Source organism: Scyliorhinus canicula, chromosome 7, assembly GCF_902713615.1.
Source record: "Scyliorhinus canicula chromosome 7, sScyCan1.1, whole genome shotgun sequence".
Classification (NCBI taxonomy): domain Eukaryota; kingdom Metazoa; phylum Chordata; class Chondrichthyes; order Carcharhiniformes; family Scyliorhinidae; genus Scyliorhinus; species Scyliorhinus canicula.
In genome coordinates, this window is record NC_052152.1 from 103,515,877 (window position 1) to 103,534,242 (window position 18,366).

At 48.3% G+C, this 18,366-nt stretch overlaps 1 protein-coding gene across 2 annotated transcripts in view; it reads right to left on the bottom strand.

The window, feature by feature from the left end:
* Positions 1–7,322: 7,322 nt before the first annotated feature.
* Positions 7,323–18,366, bottom strand: part of wwc3 (WWC family member 3) — a 241,309-nt gene continuing 230,265 nt past the window's right edge. For both annotated transcript variants that reach the window (XM_038802573.1, XM_038802572.1), the window contains exons 20-23: positions 16,730–16,822; positions 13,816–14,046; positions 12,678–12,805; positions 7,323–7,522 (exon numbers count right to left, since the gene is read on the bottom strand). In XM_038802573.1, coding sequence (XP_038658501.1) covers positions 7,456–7,522; positions 12,678–12,805; positions 13,816–14,046; positions 16,730–16,822 — 519 coding nt within the window. In that variant the 3' untranslated portion in view covers positions 7,323–7,455. The remainder of the gene's footprint in view (positions 7,523–12,677; positions 12,806–13,815; positions 14,047–16,729; positions 16,823–18,366) is intronic.

An 18,366-nucleotide genomic window follows, 5' to 3' on the forward strand; every position in this document is an offset into this window, starting at 1 on the left:
GTTCGTGATTCTCCGTCCCGCCAGCTCCGTTTTCCAGCGCAGCGCGCCCGCACCAGCAGCGGCCAATGGGGTTTCCCATTGTGGCCACCCCCACGCCATCAGGAAACCCACGGGCGTGGGTGCGCTGCCAACAAAGAGGAGGATCCCGCAGATTGAATCGGACTGATAACATCTTACTCGGATCAAACAAACTGCAACGAGATACAACTCTCCAAGTGCTATTGGACTTGGTAATGAAAGAATGGTAAAAATCATCAAGGACACACCTTTTGCCCTCACAGAGTATTGGGCAGACAGATGAAGTGATCGCCCAGTATGGCATCTTGTACAAAGGGACTAAAATCATCATCCCTGACAAGATGAGGAAGAAGTTGCTGAAGCACACCCATGCAAGCTATCACGAAATTGAGTCTACCCTGAGGAAGGCAACAGAAATGTTCTATTGGTCAAACATGAGCAATGAAATTAAGGACCACATCAGCCAGTGCTTGTAAGGAAAATCAAGCTAAGAACTAAGCAAATTAAAGAGGCGCTCATGACATCTCAAAAAAGGCCAGAAAGAATGACCAGTTTTTTTGTTCATGCATGATGATTTCTTTACAGATGATGGACGTGGGTAATTGTAACTGCAAATAATATTGCAAGCACCTTGGGCGCGATTCTCCCAAAACGGGAGAAATCGTAAAGCTGGCGTCAAACCCGGGCGGGTTTGACGCCAGCGCGCCCCTTCCCGACCGGGAACCGATTCTGGTCCCCGGTCGGGGCTAGCAGCCCGACGCCGTAGGCTCCGGCATGACGGGCTTAACGAATTTCGTTAAGCCCGCTTGCCGGAGTTCGCGCCGGCTGACGCGTCATATGACGTCAGCCGCGCATGCGCGGATTGGAAGACGCCAACCCGCGCATGCGCGGATGACGTCATCGCGTATTTGCGCGAAACCCGCGCATGCGCGGGCCGGGTTGCCCCTCAGCCGCCCCGCGAATGGATACTGCGGGGCGGCGGAAGGAGAAAGAGTGCGCGGGCATCGGGCCCGCTGCCCGCGATCGGTGCCCACCGATCGCGGGCCCATGGCACCCTTGGCACGGCCGTGGTACTGCCGTGCCAATCGGTGCCATGGTTATGAAAAGCGAGTTTGTGACGCCGTTTTTACGAATGGCCAGACCAGGTGTGTTTGCCGTTCGTAAAAACGGCGTAAAGGGCTGGGACTTCGGCCCATCGAACAGCTGTGAATCGCTGCCGGCCATAAAAAAACGGCGGCAGCGATTCGGGTCGGGAGTTGGGCGGGGGGTGGGGGAGAATAGCGGGAGGGCGGGAAAAATGTTGGGAAGGCCCTCCCGCTATTCTCCCACCCGTCGTGGGGGTCGGAGAATTTTGCCCCTTGTTTTTCTTTTTATTAAAAAAAAGTGGTTGTTTGGAGAAATGGCTTTGTGCACAATTGCCTTTGGAGTATGGTGGCTTGACACAATCATGTGACATCAGGTTATCTGGGGTAAAACAAAGGCTCTCGGCAGAAGCCACTTTATGCACCGGATGGAGCATAGCCTACTTTAGAAATAAAGCTCTTGTTCAAAACAAAAGTAGGAACAATGCATTTTCTTTCAAATTTAAAAGCCAATCACCACACAGAACACAGCAATGCAAATGAGTTACATAGCAGGTTTCACTTTATGAGTCAAGCCAGTTTATTTTACGAATCTGAGCTCCATTTCTCTCCAGGATTAGTCAGGGATGAAGTTTGCGAGCTTTGTTGATTCAATCTCCAAATTACTAAGCAGTATGGCCTGAAGGCAGATATCTCAATGGCGGACTGAAATTTCCTGAGGACACTGACTTCTCAGAGTTTCCATCATTTAATAAGCCAACCGTATCATCATAAAACACCGTGGAACATTTTTGGGTGTGAGTGAGATAAAGGTGAATATTATCTTTGAGGATCTGCATAGATTTTCTTGCATCACCCAATCCAGACGGCTTGAGCCAAAGCTTGATGCTGCAATTGTAACCTTGTTTATTTATTAAGAGTTTCTACAATTCTCTTCCTAGATGACCCCAGTTCATCTATAGTACACGTTCTGGTGGGAATAAATAGTTCTTGAGCTGTTCAGTTAGGAATAGTTGAAAACCACATCAAACACCTCTTTCTTTCCAAGTATTGTAAGAAATAAGACAACACTACTAGTTCATCAACCTTTTATAGACGAACAAAGGGTGAGCCACGCTGAGTGATATTAGAGCACACACGCATAGGCCACCACTGAGGCAGAGAGAAGGCAACGACGAGTGAACTTTAGCTCCGGAAAATGGGTGAGTTCAGTAAGATGTAAAAATGTTTTCAAAATCTCAAACACTCCATTCCACTCACTTCCAAGTATAACACTGGATTCAGGAAGCAGGCAGCCAATCTATTCACGGGATGCAGACTGCTTACTTAAATATTATAACGAAGCTGGGTGCTTTTTGGACCGGCTGAGATTCCCGAGGATGGAGGAGGGACGGGTGGAGGGTCTGGGGGCGCCAGTTGAGCTTGAGGAGCTGGTTAAAGGGATAGGGAACATGCAGTCGGGGAAGGCGCAGGGGCCGGATGGGTTCCCGGTTGAATTTTACAAGACGTATGCAGGCCTGCTGGGCCCCCTGTTGGTTAGGACCTTCAACGAGGCAAGGGAGGGGGGGGCTTTGCCCCCAACGATGTCTCGGGCGCTGATCTCCTTGCTTCTTAAGCAAGACAAGGATCTCCTGCAGTGTGGGTCATACAGGCCGATCTCACTCTTGAATGTGGACGCCAAGTTGTTGGCAAAGATCTTAGCCACAAGGATAGAGGACTGTGTGCCACAGGTTATCCATGAGGATCAAACGGGGTTTGTGAATGGGAGGCAGCTGAACACTAATATACAGAGGCTCTTGAACGTTACAATGATGCCGGCGGTAGAAGGGGAGGCGGAGATAGTGGTGGCGCTAGATGCGGAGAAGGCCTTTGATAGGGTCGAGTGGGGGTATTTGTGGGAAGTGCTGGATAGGTTTGGGTTTGGGGAGGGGTCTGTCAGTTGGGTGAGGCTGTTGTATGAGGCCCCGATGGCGAGTGTGGCCGTATGAGTGAGGTCGGAGTATTTTCGATTATATCGAGGGACGAGGCAGGGGTGTCCCCTGTCCCCCCCTACTTTTTGCGCTGGCAATTGAACCCCTGGCTATGGCGCTGAGGGAGTCGGGGGATTGGAGCGAGCTGGTCCAGGGTGGGGTGGAGCACCGAGTGTCGCTCTACGCGGATGAGCTTTTGTTGTATGTGGCGGACCAGGTGGAGGGAATGCCGGTGGTGATGGGGGTTCTCCGGGAATTTGGGGATTTCTTAGGGTATAAGCTTAACTTTGGGAAAAGCGAGCTGTTTGTGGTACACCCGGGGGACCAGGAGGGGGGGATTGGGAGGCTCCCGCTGAAAAGGGCGGAGAGGAGCTTCAGGTACTTGGGGGTTCAGGTGGCCAGGAGCTGGGGGGCCTTGCATAAGCTAAACCTCACAAGGCTGGTGGAGCAAATGGAGGAGGGGTTTAAAAGATGGGACATGTTGCTGCTGTCTTTGGCGGGTAGGATGCAGTCAGTCAAGATGACGGTGCTCCCGAGGTTTCTGTTCCTGTTCCAGTGCCTCCCCCTCCTTATCCCGAAGGCCTTTTTAGGTGGGTTAACAGGAACATTCCGGGGTTTGTGTGGGCACACGGGACTCCAAGGGTGAGACGGGTGTTCTTGGAGCGGGGCAGGGATGGGGGAGGGGGGCTAGCGTTGCCCAACCTCTGTGGGTATTATTGGGCTGCCAACGCAGCGATGGTGCGTAAGTGGGTAATGGACGGGGAGGGGGCAGCATGGAAGAGGTTGGAGATGGCATCCTCTGTGGGCACGAGCCTGGAGGCGCTGGTAACGGCGGCGCTGCCCCTCCCTCCAACGAGGTATACCACGAGCCCGGTGGTGGCAGCTACCCTCAAGATTTGGGGGCAATGGTGGCGGCACAGGGGGGAGGTGGGGGCCTCGATGGGGTCCCCGATATGGGGGAGCCACTGGTTTGTTCCAGGGAGAATTGATGGCGGGTTCCTGAGTTGGCACAGAGCAGGTGTCAGGAGGCTGGGGGACCTGTTCATAGACGGGAAGTTCGCGAACCTGGGTGAGCTGGAAGGGAAGTTTGGGCTCCCCCCGGGAAACACCTTTAGGTACATGCAAGCAGGGCCGGTTTTAAGCCTATTTGACCAATTTCATCAAATTGGGCCCCGCACCTTAAGGGGGCCCCGCGCCAGCGGCAACAGAGTTACCGTTTGAAGCCTTTTCTGTATTCTAAGAGGAACTATAGGGTAGTTTTTACTTTTGGGGAACGCACCGCATTACCGTCGACAAATCCTTCCGCCCGGGTAAGTAAGTTTCAAAATTTTAGTATATCAAGCATTTAATGTTTTTTTTTGGTTAAAGACGAGCATACTACACGAAATAGAAACATACATAAATTTTTACTTTTGTAGAGTAGGGCCCCCGCCATCACTTTTCTAATTGGACCCACAATTCCTAGCACCGGCCCTGCATGCAAGTAAGGGCGTTTGTCAGGTGGCAGGTGGCGGGGTTCCCTCTGCTGTCGCCGCGTGGGGTTCAGGACAGGGTGCTCTCGGGGGTGTGGGTTGGAGAGGGGAGGATCTCAGAAGCGTACCAGGTGATGCAGGTGGTAGACGAGGCCTCGGTGGAGGAGGACTGGGTGAGGAGACGTGGGCGGATGCCCTGGAAAGGGTGAACTCCTCCTCTTCTTGTGCGAGGCTTAGCCTCATACAGTTTTTTAAAATAAATTTAGATTACCCAATTATTTTTTCCAATTAAGGGGCAATTTAGCGTGGCCAATCCACCTACTCGGCACATTTTTGGGCTGTGGGGGCGAAACCCACGCAGACACGGGGAGAATTTGCAAACTCCACACGGACAGTGACCCAGAGCCGGGATCGAACCTGGGACCTCAGCGCCGTGAGGCGGTTGTGCTAACCACTAGGCCACCGTGCTGCCCCTGCCTCATACAGTTTAAGGTGCTGCATAGGGCTCATATGACCAGGACAAGGATGAGCCGGTTTTTTGGGAGCGAGGACAGGTGTATTAGGTGCTCTGGGGGCCCAGCAAACCATGTCCACATGTTCTGGGCATGCCCAGCGCTGGGGGAATTTTGGAAGGGTGTAGCAAGGACGGTATCGAGGGTGGTAGGATCCAGGGTCAATCCAGGCTGGGGACCCGCAATATTTGGGGTTGCAGTGGAGTCGGGAGTGCAGGAGGCGAAAGAGGCCAGTGTTCTGGCCTTTGCGTCCCTAGTAGCCCGGCGGAGGATTCTTCTTCAGTGGAAGGATGCGAGGCTCCCAAGCGTGGAAGCCTGGGTCAATGATATGGCGGGGTTTATTAAATTGGAGAGGGTGAAATTTGCCCTAAGGGGGTCAGTGCAGGGGTTTTTCAGGAGATGACAACCATTCCTAGATCTCCTGCAGAACGGTAAAATCAAAAGGTCAGCAGCAGCAGCAATCTGGGGAGGGGGAGGAGGGGGGGGGGGGGGGGGGGGGGAGTTGTCTCTTTGTTTTTGTTTTGGGTTGAATCTTTGCCAATGATGGCCGTTTATTTATGTTTTCTCTTTTGTATACACGGGGAGGGGGGGGGGGTGGTTGTTCATTTTGTTCTTAGAATTTTCTGTAACTGTTTTCTTTTTTGTGAAAGTGTGAAAATTTGAATAAAATTATTTTTTAAAAAAATATTATAACGAAGCTAGGAATCTCAAGCTTACGTTCCCGTACAAACTTAAATAAGACCATTCGGGTTTCCAGTTCTGAGGAAGCCGAGCAGCTCACGGGAGGTGGGGACAATTTTGACGATACAAGTTAAATGCTTTTACAACACCATTTATGGACCAGGAGACGCAGCAGTGCTCCCACACAACATTCCCCCCCCCCGCCTCCATCCCGCTCCTCCAAGAATTCTAGTGTAACTGTTTCGCAAACATTGCACCCTCCTCCCATGAGACACTCCCCATCCAAAAATACACCCTCCACTCTCCGGTATCAGGGATCAGATCCCCACGCCCGTACCACAATAATGGGAGATTGGACTCTGCCTTCCCTACTTTGCACTCCCATTGAAATGAAAATCGCTTATTGTCACAAGTGGCTTCAAATGAAGTTACTGTGAAAAGCCCCTAGTCGCCACATTCCGGCGCCTGTTCGGGGGAGGCTGGTACGGGAATTGAACCGTGCTGCCGGCCTGCCACGGGGTCTGCTCTCAAAGCCAGCGATTTAGCCCTGTGCAGGCAGCTGCAGTCTCCTTACCTGCGACTCCAGGCTGCTTCTGAGTGCATCCGGCTCGACTGGAAGTCCAACCCTTCAATCAGGTTGACTGCCGGGCGGAGATGGTGTGACAAATACAAAAGATATGTATAGTGTCGAGACCAAACCCACAGCATGCGGAGTAGCCCAGACTATAACAGAGTAGGTAGTGGCATTTCAAGTACTGGCACCTCCGGGGCTGTGGGGGGATGGTGCAATTTACCATGAAGCAGTTAGCTTGTGATGGCAGTGAATGGAGACAAATATCATGCCAGACAAACTGATACGTGTAGAACACATGTCACTGATGGCAGATCGCCAATAATTGCGTACATGTTTGAAAGTCGCTGCATTTCTTCTCGTGACAACCATTTCTTTTTAAGTTTTGGTAAAGTAACTTCTCTGCAGTCATTGGTAGAAGTTTTTTTTATTTTAATAGTAAAAATATTGAAAGATGTTACTACGAAATTTTTTATACAATACACTGTTGTGATAAAGAATACAATGTTACAATGTAGTGTAAAGGCACAGAGTAATATAAAACACTGAAGTCATGTGGGCGGCTTGAAACATATTAAGGTAACATTAATAATCCAGCGCATAGTATTTTCACATCAGGTAACAGAAACAAAGCCAGCTTAAGATTTCACTCCAGTGCACCCAAAATACTGCAGAACTTTATAGTCTTAAAATACACCTAAAACTGAGATATTTCCTTCAAGGAAAATATTTTTTTTAAATAAGAAATCTATATTACAGTGGATATGATTAAGCTGGCCTTGTTTCCATCTTCCAGCCTTTTAAGCCCACGTACATCAAAGTGTACAGAAACTGAACAGATATACAACAGCTTAGTTTGAACTTTTTTAATAATACCATTCCTTCAGAGATGTTAAATTCACAACAAGGATGAACCATGCCTCGCTGCAATTCTAGAATTATAATATATATATATAAAGATATATATATATATATTTATAATATATAAGTATATAGGATTTTTTTTTTCTTTTTTCTTTTTACAACAAAAGTGTATAGGAATAATCCTTGCAAAAGTGTTTAATAAAATCACTTGCTGGTTTTTCTAGTAACTTCACATGAGTAAAATTGAGACTGATAAATACTTCATATTTAAAATATAGTAAAGTGTCATACATCGTCCGCTGGCAGAGGAGGTATGTTGATTCGCGCACGGGTGAAAAATGCCATTTTCTCTCTGCAATTAAAAAAAAAACAAGTCACTCTTGAAAGTCTGAGACTACTGGATCATAAGAGCTGCTTAAATATGAGGGCTTGGTTCCATAATTCCGCACTCGCTGGTGATACGAACATTCAAACTAAGAGCAGGATTAGGCCACTCGCCCCTCGAGCCTGCTCCACCATTCAATAAGATCATGGCTGATCTGATTGTAACCTCAACCCCACATTTCTGCTTTACCCCCCGATAACCTTTCATCCCCCCCTCTCGTTAATCCAGAATCTATCTAGCTCTGCCTTAACATTTTTCAAAGACTCTGCTAACACTGCCTTTTGAGGAAGAAAGTTCCAGAAACTCAAGACTAGTTCTCGATTCTCCCATAAGAGGAAACATCCTCTCCACATCCACCCTGTAAATACCCCTCAGGATCTTAAAGGTTTGAATCAAGTCGCCTCTTATTCTTCTGAACTCTATTGGATACAACCCTAAATTCTCCAATCTTTCCTCAGAGAATAATCTGCTCATTCCAGATATTAGTCTAGTAAACCTTCTTTGAACTGCTTCCAATGCATTTACAACTTTCCTTAAATAAGGAGACCAATACTGTACACAATACGCCAGATGTGGTCTCACCAATGCCCTGTATAATTGAAGCATAACCTCCCTACTTTTGTAATCAATTCCCCTCACAATAAACAGTAGCATCCTATTAGTTTTCATAATTACTTGTTGTGCCTGTATTCCAGTCTTTTGTGATTCATGCAATAGACCACCCAGAACCCTCTGCGCCTCAGAACTATGCAATCTCTCATTTAGATAAAAAGCTTATTTTTTATTCTTCCTGCCAAAGTGAACAATTTTACATTTCCCACATTATACTCCATTTGCCAAATTTTTACCCACTCACTTAACCGTTCTATGTCCTTCTGTCGCCTCCTTACATCACAATTTACTTTCCTACCTATCTTTGCGTCATCAGCAAATTTAGCAACCATGCCTTCAGTCCCTTCATCTATGTCATTTATATGAACTGTAAAAAGTTGAGGCCCCAGCACTGGTCCCTGTGGCACACCATTCGTTACATCCAGTGGTTGTGAGAATGTGTGGCTGTCTCAAGCTGCAGTTTCACTCCATGGACATGGCTCCGCAATCGGAGTGCCGTGCCAGCTCTTTATTCAGTGCCACCTCAGAAAGAGAATGTTAGCACTGCTAATCAAATCAGATGATTTGACTAAGGCAAAGAGTCAAGAACTTCAGGATACAAGTTGAAATGGTCCAACCTCAAGGAAGATGGGGTAGGAACTCATTTATCTTTCTTAACTAATAGCAATGGATTTGTACAGGCAGAGGAAGCATTGAAACAGAAATGCTACATATAATAAAACCAGCAGGATTGGGGATTAAAAAAATGAAAGAGTTTCGGAAATGCATTAGGCTTTCTTCAACTGTCTTAGAAATTTAGGCGTGCACACTCTTTAGGATCATTGCCAGTTACCAGAGGACCTCCCGGCTGTACTGAGCCAGCGAGCTGCAGAGAGCAACAAACAGCTCACACGCAAAGGGCAATGGAAAGTTAGACTGCTGGTGGTGGCAACTGATTGATGTGGAGGGGTTTAAACAGGAAGTGGGGGATATGAGATATAATGGAGGGACACGATTGGGATGGAAGGGCACTGATCCTTTGGGCAGGGGGAACGTGCAACCAGAGGCAGGGACGAATATCCAGATATAATGTAGGAATGCTTCTCCAAAATCTACATTCAATATAGTAGAGTAAAATTTCCTTGTTGCTTGTAGTAGCCACATAAATACCATGCTTTCCAGATTGAAGCTGCTGCCAGCTGCCTCAGGGCAAACTAATCTTCCAATGGAATCTACAACAGGTGTTTGGTCCCTTACTTGCACGTTGCTTAGTCTTTACTGATGTGGCGGTGGCACATGTCCGCCTGCTTCCTGATTAATATAGTCAAGGCTTTAAGAGGGCATTTTACTGCCTGATAAACACAGTGTGGCCTGATTCCTTGTGCCATGGTGGCTGCAACTAGATTGAGTCTCTTTATAAGAGAAACATGCACCTTTACCAGCAAATGGGACAATATGCAGGAAACCAACATCCCGATCCACAGCATACAGCACTGAGCTGTTTCCCTCATTCTCCTAACTATGTTGAAAGGAGACAAATCACACACCTATCAGACCATCGCATACAGGCGCAAACAAACAATTTGGCTTACGTGCAGCACAGAAGAAAGATTTGGATGGTGGAAATGCAAAGGAAGTATAGATTGAATTCACAAAGGAGGTTGATACATCCTATTGATTGCTTAATTCTTGTACAGTCCCATAATCTGCTAGGTCTGTGGGTAAACTGATCCCCCCCCCCCACCCCACCCAAGACAAATGCAATGAGATTTATTTACAGCTCTGGTTGGTTGGAAGACAACTTTTAGTTCATATCTGCTGGCAGGAAAATTGATGACCAAAGCGGAAACATTTGAGTTTATTGGCAATTGGCGAGGTGGAGACTTTTCTTTGGAACACAAAGTTAGGATGAAATGAAACACACTGGGCGCGATTCTCCGCAAATGCGGAGAGTCGTGAACGCTGCCGTGAAACTGGCCGTGTTTCACGGCAGCCTCCGCGCCCCCTCCCGGGACCCAATTCTGCTCCCCGGTCGGGGCTAGCAGCGGGGCCCCGTGAACCTCGGCATCACAGGCTTAGTGAACTTCGCTAAGCCCGCGCGCCAAGGTTAACGGCGGCTGATGCAATCGATGACGTCAGCCGCGCATGCGCGGATGATGTTATCACGCCCTATGCGTGAAACCCGCGCATGCGCGGGCCGTCATGCCCCTCAGCCGCCCCGCGGACTGATCCAGCGGGGCGGCGGAGGAACAAAGAGTGTGCGGGGTTCGGACCCGCTGCCCGCGATCGGTGGGCACCGATCGCGGGCCCATGCCACCCTTGGCACGGCCGTGCCAATCGGTGGCATGGTTCTCCAGAACGGCACTTTGCGGCTGTTTTCACGAACTGTGAGAGCAGGTGTGTTGGAGTTCGTGAAAACGGCCGTAAAGGCCTGGGAAATCGGCCCATTGGCTAGGGGAGAATCGCTGCTCGCCGTAAAAAACGGCGAGCAGCGATTCGTGTTGTGGGGCGGCCGTTGGGGGGGGGGAGAATAGCGGGAGGTCGGGAAAAATGTTGGGAAGGCCCTCCCGCTATTCTCCGACCCGTCATGGGGGGCGGAGAATCGCGCCCACTGACTGAAGGGGTGACGGAAGCAGTAGAAACTTTCAAAGAGGAATTGGATATGTATTTTAAAAGAAAAGGTTTGCAGGCTCCAGGGAGAAGCAAAGAAAATTCTTAGCGGCATGAAGTGTGAATGACCTCCTTCCATGCTGTGAAATTATATCATTTACCACAGGCAGTGGCATCCATATCTATGGGGCTGGACTTTTAGGCTCCAATGGGGACGAGCACAGAGAGACAGGCAGACACACAATTTTGCAGGTAGCCGATTAAGGATGTTTAAAGACTATTAAGGCCCATAACGATGGCCTAGTGGCTGGGAATTTTTTTTATTTTTTGAATTGAAACATGACTGAGACAGTGAGCCCATCTTGAGGCACCCCCCCCCGCCCCCCTCCCCACTCCTGCCCCTTTTTTCAGCTCCAGAACAGACAGATTTAGAATATAAAACTAAAAGGAGGAAGAAATAATGTAATGACGAGTCTGAAACATCATCACAGATTCAGGGAAGTAAGAAAACAGGGAAAAGAAGAGAAACAGCAGGGGCGCGATTCTCTGCTCCCCCAGGCCGGGTGGGAGAATCGCGGGAGGGCCGCTCTGGCACCCCCCCGCGATTCTCCCATCCCCCAAACGGCGACCCGCGATTCTCTGGCCCGGCTGGGCCGAGCGGCCTGCCATTCCCGACCGGTTCACGCCAACGGCAACCACACCTGGTCGCTGCTGGCGTGAACATGGCGCCAAAAGCTGTTTTGTGGCTTGTGGGGAGCGGAGAGGGGAGTCAGGACCACGGCCGTGCTCGGGAGGGGACTGGCCCGCGATCGGTGCCCACCGATCGTCGGGCCGGCATCTCAAAGGGACGCACTCTTTCCCCTCCGCCGCCCCGCAAGATCAAGCTGCCACGTCTTGCGGGGCAGCGGAGGGGAAGACGGCAGCCGCGCAAGCGCGGGTTGGAGCTGGCCAACCTGCGCTTGCGCGGTTGACGTCATTAGGCGCGCTGGGCCGTGACGCCAGCGACAAGGCCCCGCGGCCGAGATTTACGGCACGGCCCTCCTAGCCCCCCCCCACTCCGGGGGGGGTGAGGGGGGGGGGGAGAAGAAGAGGGGTCGAGGAGTGGCCTCCAACGCCGTCGTGAACCTCTCCGGGTTTCACGACGCCGTCGGGCCTTGCGGAGAATTCCGTCCCAGGTGTTTAAAAGATTTTACATAGATGTCCATGTTTTAGCAATATTTAGCAAGGGTGTGTTTTAAACTTTCCCTATACCTCTAACTCCCTCTTCACTTTTCAAATATTCCTGAAAACCTACCAAGCTTCTGGCCATCATTCTGAATATCGCCTTTTATGGCCAAGTCCTGTGTTAAACCTTGTCTGATAATGCTTCTGTCAAGGGCCAGAAAGCAGTTTGCTTCTTTTGTTCCATGCCAACAACTACAACCTACATGTATATAGCACCTTTACAGCAAAATCCAGGCAATTGGTTTTGTGAGACTTTTAAAAATTCTTTCATGGGATTTGGGTATCACTGGCAAAGCCAGCATTTGTTGTCCATCCTCTTAGAATAGAGGGTCAGCACGGACACAATGGGCCGAAGGGCTTCTTTCTGAGGGAGGCCATTTCAGGTTTGATCATCAATCACATTGGTGTGGGTCAGGAATCACATGTAGGCCAGACCAACTAAATGTGGCAGCAATTCCTTCGCTGAAGGACATTAGTGAAACAAATGAGTTTTTATGACAATCGATGATAGTTTCATGTCACTTGTTTTTTTTAAATTGGATTTAAATTCCACTAGGTGCCGTGGTGGGAGTTGGGCCCGTGTCATTGGAGTATTAGCCAGGGCCTCTGAATTACTAGTCCGGTGATATTACCACTGTTACACTGTCACCCCAGATTACACAGTGTGAAACGTCAATACAAGTCTATTTTTATTTACCTGAAAGACTGAACCTGCAAGGGTTCTTTTTGGCTTTGCCCTCGCAGTTGATACACTTCCTTTGCTGCTTTCTTCAACATTTTCTCGGCTGCTTGTTCTTGACGCTGTTCTGACTTTGGCTGCTTTGCCTGCAAATTATTTCGAAAGAGACATCATTTATTTCACTGCAAGTAAACACAACATTGTTGTGCTTTATCCATTCACCCGTCTTTGTACTGAGGTTTTACTTGGCATAGAATCCATTCCTCTACCAGCTACAATCTTTGGCAAGTGAGCCTTTGGTTCAGAGGGAGTATGCCCACTTCTTGAGTCAAAAAGTGAAGGGTTCAAGCCACACTCGAGATAGGGTGGCAGGTGGAGAATTGAGCTCTAGCCTTGACTGAGGTCCAGCATTTAAGAAAAAAAATGAAATGAAAATTGCTTATTGTCACATGTAGGCTTCAAATGAAGTTACTGTGAAAAGCCCCTAGTCGCCACATTCCGGCGCCGGTTTGGGGAGGCTGGTACGGGAATTGAACCGCGCTGCTGGCCTGCCTTGGTCTGCTTTAAAAGCCAGCTATTTAGCCCTGTGCTAAACTATCCCCTGAATGTGCAGGTGCAGGAGGTCCACCCTGCCCATTGCTCTATAGCCTTGGTTGTAGCCCACCTAGAACCAGATAGTCCAAGCTAAAAAAGGCAATGGGAAACCACATTAGGTTTCTCTTTCCAAGGAATGACTCAAGAATCTCATGTGTGAGGCAGAATTATGGATCAGAAATGAAGACCACAGATACATGCCCCTCACTAGACAATAAATCCTGGAATGGTAAAAAAAATATGTCCAGCTAGCTGGTGAGTGTAAATGGCATTGTTTCTTACTATGCAATTGGTCCTCATTTGTAAACTCTAATCTGATCAGTTGTATTATTTATTTCTAAGTCACGATCAACTCAGCATCAAGGTAAACAAGAGCAATGTGATACTTTCCTGGTATCTTCTTACTATTGGCAAATTGAATTGTTTGATTAGAGAGGACACAAGACAAGTTAATGCTTCATCGCTATACAACTTTCTTATTCCTCACTCACTGTAGTCTATTACCAGCATGCGGTTTCACATTAAACATGGCTCATTCCATTGACAGAACACTTTCTCACACCTGTCTCTCTGCTTCCTTCAACAGATTGCGGAATCGCTCATCTCTTAAAATCCAGTGAGGCAAGTCAGCCTTCCCCCGAGTCCTGCTCTCCTCCAGCCGTTGTTTCAGCTCTCGTAGTGCATTCAACTCCTCATTCAATCGCCGCTGCCTAGTCCTAGATGCCTGGAGATCCAGCTCCAAGTCCAGGGATGTTCGTGTTGGATGTTCAACCAGTGGCGTTTTGAAGGATGGCTGCAATGGCCAAAAAAAGAAACACATGCACAATAAGGAAAGCCCGGATAATTCTGCATTGCTCAAATCTCCACACATCATCTTTCACGCAAAAATCTAATTTTTCAGTAGAACTTTCCAAGAATTGAACTCATTCTTGACTTGTGCATTTTTCAATCTAGGTTACTACGCTTAAAGTAGATTCCTAGTTAAAGATGACTGCCACCTGTACAACCAATAGTCTCAGCATCAGCTGTTATTTAATAAATAGCCCACACAAATGAGTATTCAGCTCTGTTTTAACGTTCCAGCAACCTTACAATTCAGATTGGATGTCGCTGCTCACACTGCTAAGCAACATGGATTGTATTAATAAACCCAGCCAGTACAATGAAAGGACACCATTGTGTCATATACAGGTCGTTGGTTAGACATCTGGAATTCAGCCCCCAGTTCTGTCCCATTGGCGGCTGACATAGTGGCCCTGGACAAGGTCCAGAGGAGAACGATATTCAGATAGACACAAAGAGCTGGTCTACTTACTTCAGAAAACTGGAGACCAAATTGAGAAAAATAATGACAAAAATGCACCAGGCATCATAAAGATGGGGCAGGCTTGATCGAAACGTTGGTTTTGCTGCCTGTGTGTGTTGGTATTTGTCTCCTCCCTGTTTCTTCTCTTGAAACTCGGGATTGAGACAGGCTCCGTAAATTCAATTTCATGAGCCTGGTGGGTAGGGTCAAGGCGGATTTATTGAGATGGGATAGCCCTCCACTGTCGTTGGCAGGCGAGGTGCAGGCGGTTAAGATTAACATTTTGCCCCGGTTTTCATTTTTATTTCAGCGCCTATCGGTCTTTTTGCCAGAAATGTTTTTTATGCGGTGTAACGGTTGATTTTGTCGTTTGTGTGAGTTGGGATGGTAGCAAGGATTAGGAGGACAGTGCTTCAGAGAGGGCCACAGTCAGGGTGCCAGGCCCATCCAAGCCTGATGTTTTATTATTGGGTGGCGAACGTGGATAAGTTGTGGGGCTGGAGCAGGGGATGGGGGGGGGGGGGGGATCATCTCGGCGACCTATGGGAGGATCACTGAAGGAGGTTAAGGCAAAGTGGGAGGAGGAGTTGGGGATGACGCTGGAGGAAGGGTTGAGGCATTGTGGGCGAGAATGGAGACAGGCTCTTTTAAGAGGTTGGGGTCGTGGGCGGTGGCAATAGCACCACTCCTGTCTGTCCCAGGGAAATATCCGGTGGTGGTGGCCACGTTGCAAATATGGAGGCAATTTTGGCAGCACTTTGGCGGGGTTGAAGTTGATGCCGATCTGAGGGAACAATGAATTTGAACCAGCAGGATGGAAACTGGATTTCGGGGATGGAAGGAGCGAGGATTGATGGAAATGAAGGACCTATTTCTAGAAGGATGGTTTGTGAGTTTGGAGGAATTGGGGGAGAAGTTTGGGATCTCGTGGGGCGAGGTTTTCAGGTATGTGCAGAGCAGAATTTCACAAAAAAGATCTTTCCGACTTTTCTGGTGGCACCAACCTGCTGGTTGTCGATAGGGTGCTTTTGGTGATGGGGTTGGAGGGGGGTGGGACATTTCGCCGATCCATGGGAGGATTCTGGAGGATATGGCATCACTAGAAGGGGTTAAGGCCAAGTGGGAGGAGGAGCTGAGGATTGGCTGGAGGAAGGGTTGTGGTGTGAGGTGCTGCTGAGTGCGAGTGCCTCAACCTCGAGGTTGATGCAGCTGAAGGTGGTACATAGAGCGCACCTGACGAAATCGAGGATGAGCCAGCTGTTTAAGGCGTGGAGGATACCGGACAGCAGTGTGGGAGGGGTCCGGCAATCACATGTATATGTTCTGGTCCTGCCCTGAGTTGGAGAAATTCTGGAGGTTGTTTTTCACCACCATGTCAGCTGTCTTGCACGTGGGATTTGGAGTGTCCCCTGGGGGGCCATATTTGGGGTGTCAGATTTTCCGGAGCTGCAGATGGGAGTGGGGCAGATGTCTTAGCCTTTGCCTCGCTGATCACTCGCAGTGATCACTGCTGGGGTAAAATCAGTTTCCCCACCCTGTCCCTCGGTGTGGCTGGGGGACCTAATGGGAATTTTGTATCTGGAAAAGGTGAAATTTGATTTGAAGGGAGAGTGAGGGGTTCCACAAGAAATAGGGTTTGTTTGTACTACATTTCAAGGAGCTGATTACCATCAACTGTCATTGCAACGGGGTGGGGGTGGGGGCAAGGTGGGTGTTTGGTTGAGGTTTCTGGGAGGGTGTGTATTGTTCTTTTCTTTGTTGTGTAATTAGAATGTTAAAATATCAAACATTTGAATAAAAATATATTTTTTTACATCAATTTTTATTAAAAGCTAAATCATTCCTATTCCAACAGGTCCAAAATAGCCTGGTTTGACATTGGTGGGGCTGGTCTGCTCTCCCAAGGACCAGATTAAATAGTGAAATCATGTACTCATAACATCATTGGGGCATACATGTCATTCTAACACCAGACAAGGCCTGACCTGCCAACAGAAACAGATGGCAGCCAACACTGCTGTTCTGGTCCCACAACGATGCCTCTGGCCTCCCCAGTTTCCCCTTCCCCCTGGGATGGCTGTCACTGACTACATTTGCCACTCCAGATTCAGTAGGAGTGAACAGAGGCCCACAAATTAAAATTTGCCGCAGAATTGTCTCTGCTGCATACCTGTTTGTAACGCAGAGTACGTCTCTCCAACGCATTCCGGATAAACGGGGATCTTTTTGGAAGTGTTGAACTGTCACTGTCACTTCGGTATAGCTGAAATAAGGAAGATGCAATTATTTGTATCTGTGCAAATTTACTTCACGGTAATGCAGCAATTTCAGGTGATGTATTGAACGTGTTTCCAGAATCTAACGGCAATCTTCATACAAGCTGCATTCTGACATTCGTTGAGAATTTTGCGCAAGCAGTCAGATCGTAGACTCCCTACAGTGCAGAAGGAGGCCATTCAGCCCATCGACTCTCCAACTCTCCTATGTCCCACTCACCCACCCTATCCCTGTAATCCCACTTTACCCACACATCTTTAGACACTAAGGGGAAATTTAACATGGCCAATTCACCTAACCTGCACATCTTTGGACTGTGGGAGGAAACAGAAGCACCTGGAGGAAACCCACGCAGACACGGGGAGAATGTATAAACTCCACACAGACAAGGCCGGAATTAAACCCGAATCCCTAGCACTGTGGGGCATCAGCTAACCACTGTGCCGCCCCCTGATCTGGCTGAATGTTGAGTCCATATTATTGTTACATTGTTGCAGTCTGGGCAGCAAATTAGTGGGGATCAATAGTTATGTGAAGTTATGCACCCATATTTCTTGAAGGATGTGATTTTAATGAGTTGTGAGATTATTTATTTAAGTGTTTTGTGTGAGTGCATGCCCAGTTGACATAATTGATATAATTAAAACATAACGGAGTGTTCAAATTCCTCCAGTTTTACTAGTCGTATTAGCTTTTGCAGCTTCCAAAACCACAATGTCAGGTTGCACATGTACATGGACGGCACTCAGTTCTATGTCAGCAGCTTCTTTCCTGATGTCACCACAGCCTCTGATTTGCCACACTGCTTGGCTGACCGACAATCTGGTGCCATAAGAGAAGAAATTTCTCCAGCTAAGTTGGAAACTAACGTTTTCAGTCCCTACTATAAAATCCGTTCCCGAACTACCAACTCCATCATTTCCATGGCAACTGTCTGAGGCGGAACAAAAAGGTTCACAACCTTGGTGTAGTACTTGAGCCCGGGAGGAGCTGCCAAGCACATATCTGCTCCATCACCAAGGCCGCCTACCTTCACTCCCATAACATGGTCCATCTCCTCTCCTGCCACTGAAACCCACGATCATGCCTCCCTCTCCTGCCACTGAAACCCTTGTCCATGCCCCCCTCATACCTGTTATTCTTTGCTGACTATCCTCCCACATGCCAATCTCAGTAAACTCTAGCTCGATTAAACCTCTGCTGCCTGTGTTGTAACTTGCACTCATCGTCCCTGTGCTTGCTGACCTACACTGGCTCCAGATCTGTCAATGCTTTCATTTGAAAACCCTAATTCCTCCATGGCCTCACCCGTCCCTATCTTTGCAACCATTCAATCAACTGGAGCTCGTGTTTAAATCCATCTGGAATGTCGGAATCGGAATCAATTCTTTTGCTGAATTTACGCTTAAATTGCTGGTGGTGGTAGAAAAAGTGTTCCTTCGCCAGGATGAGTTTAAAGATGGAAACAAATAACTACAAACAAATGAGAAATTGCTTTCTCCAATCAAATGACCACTTACTCAGCATGGT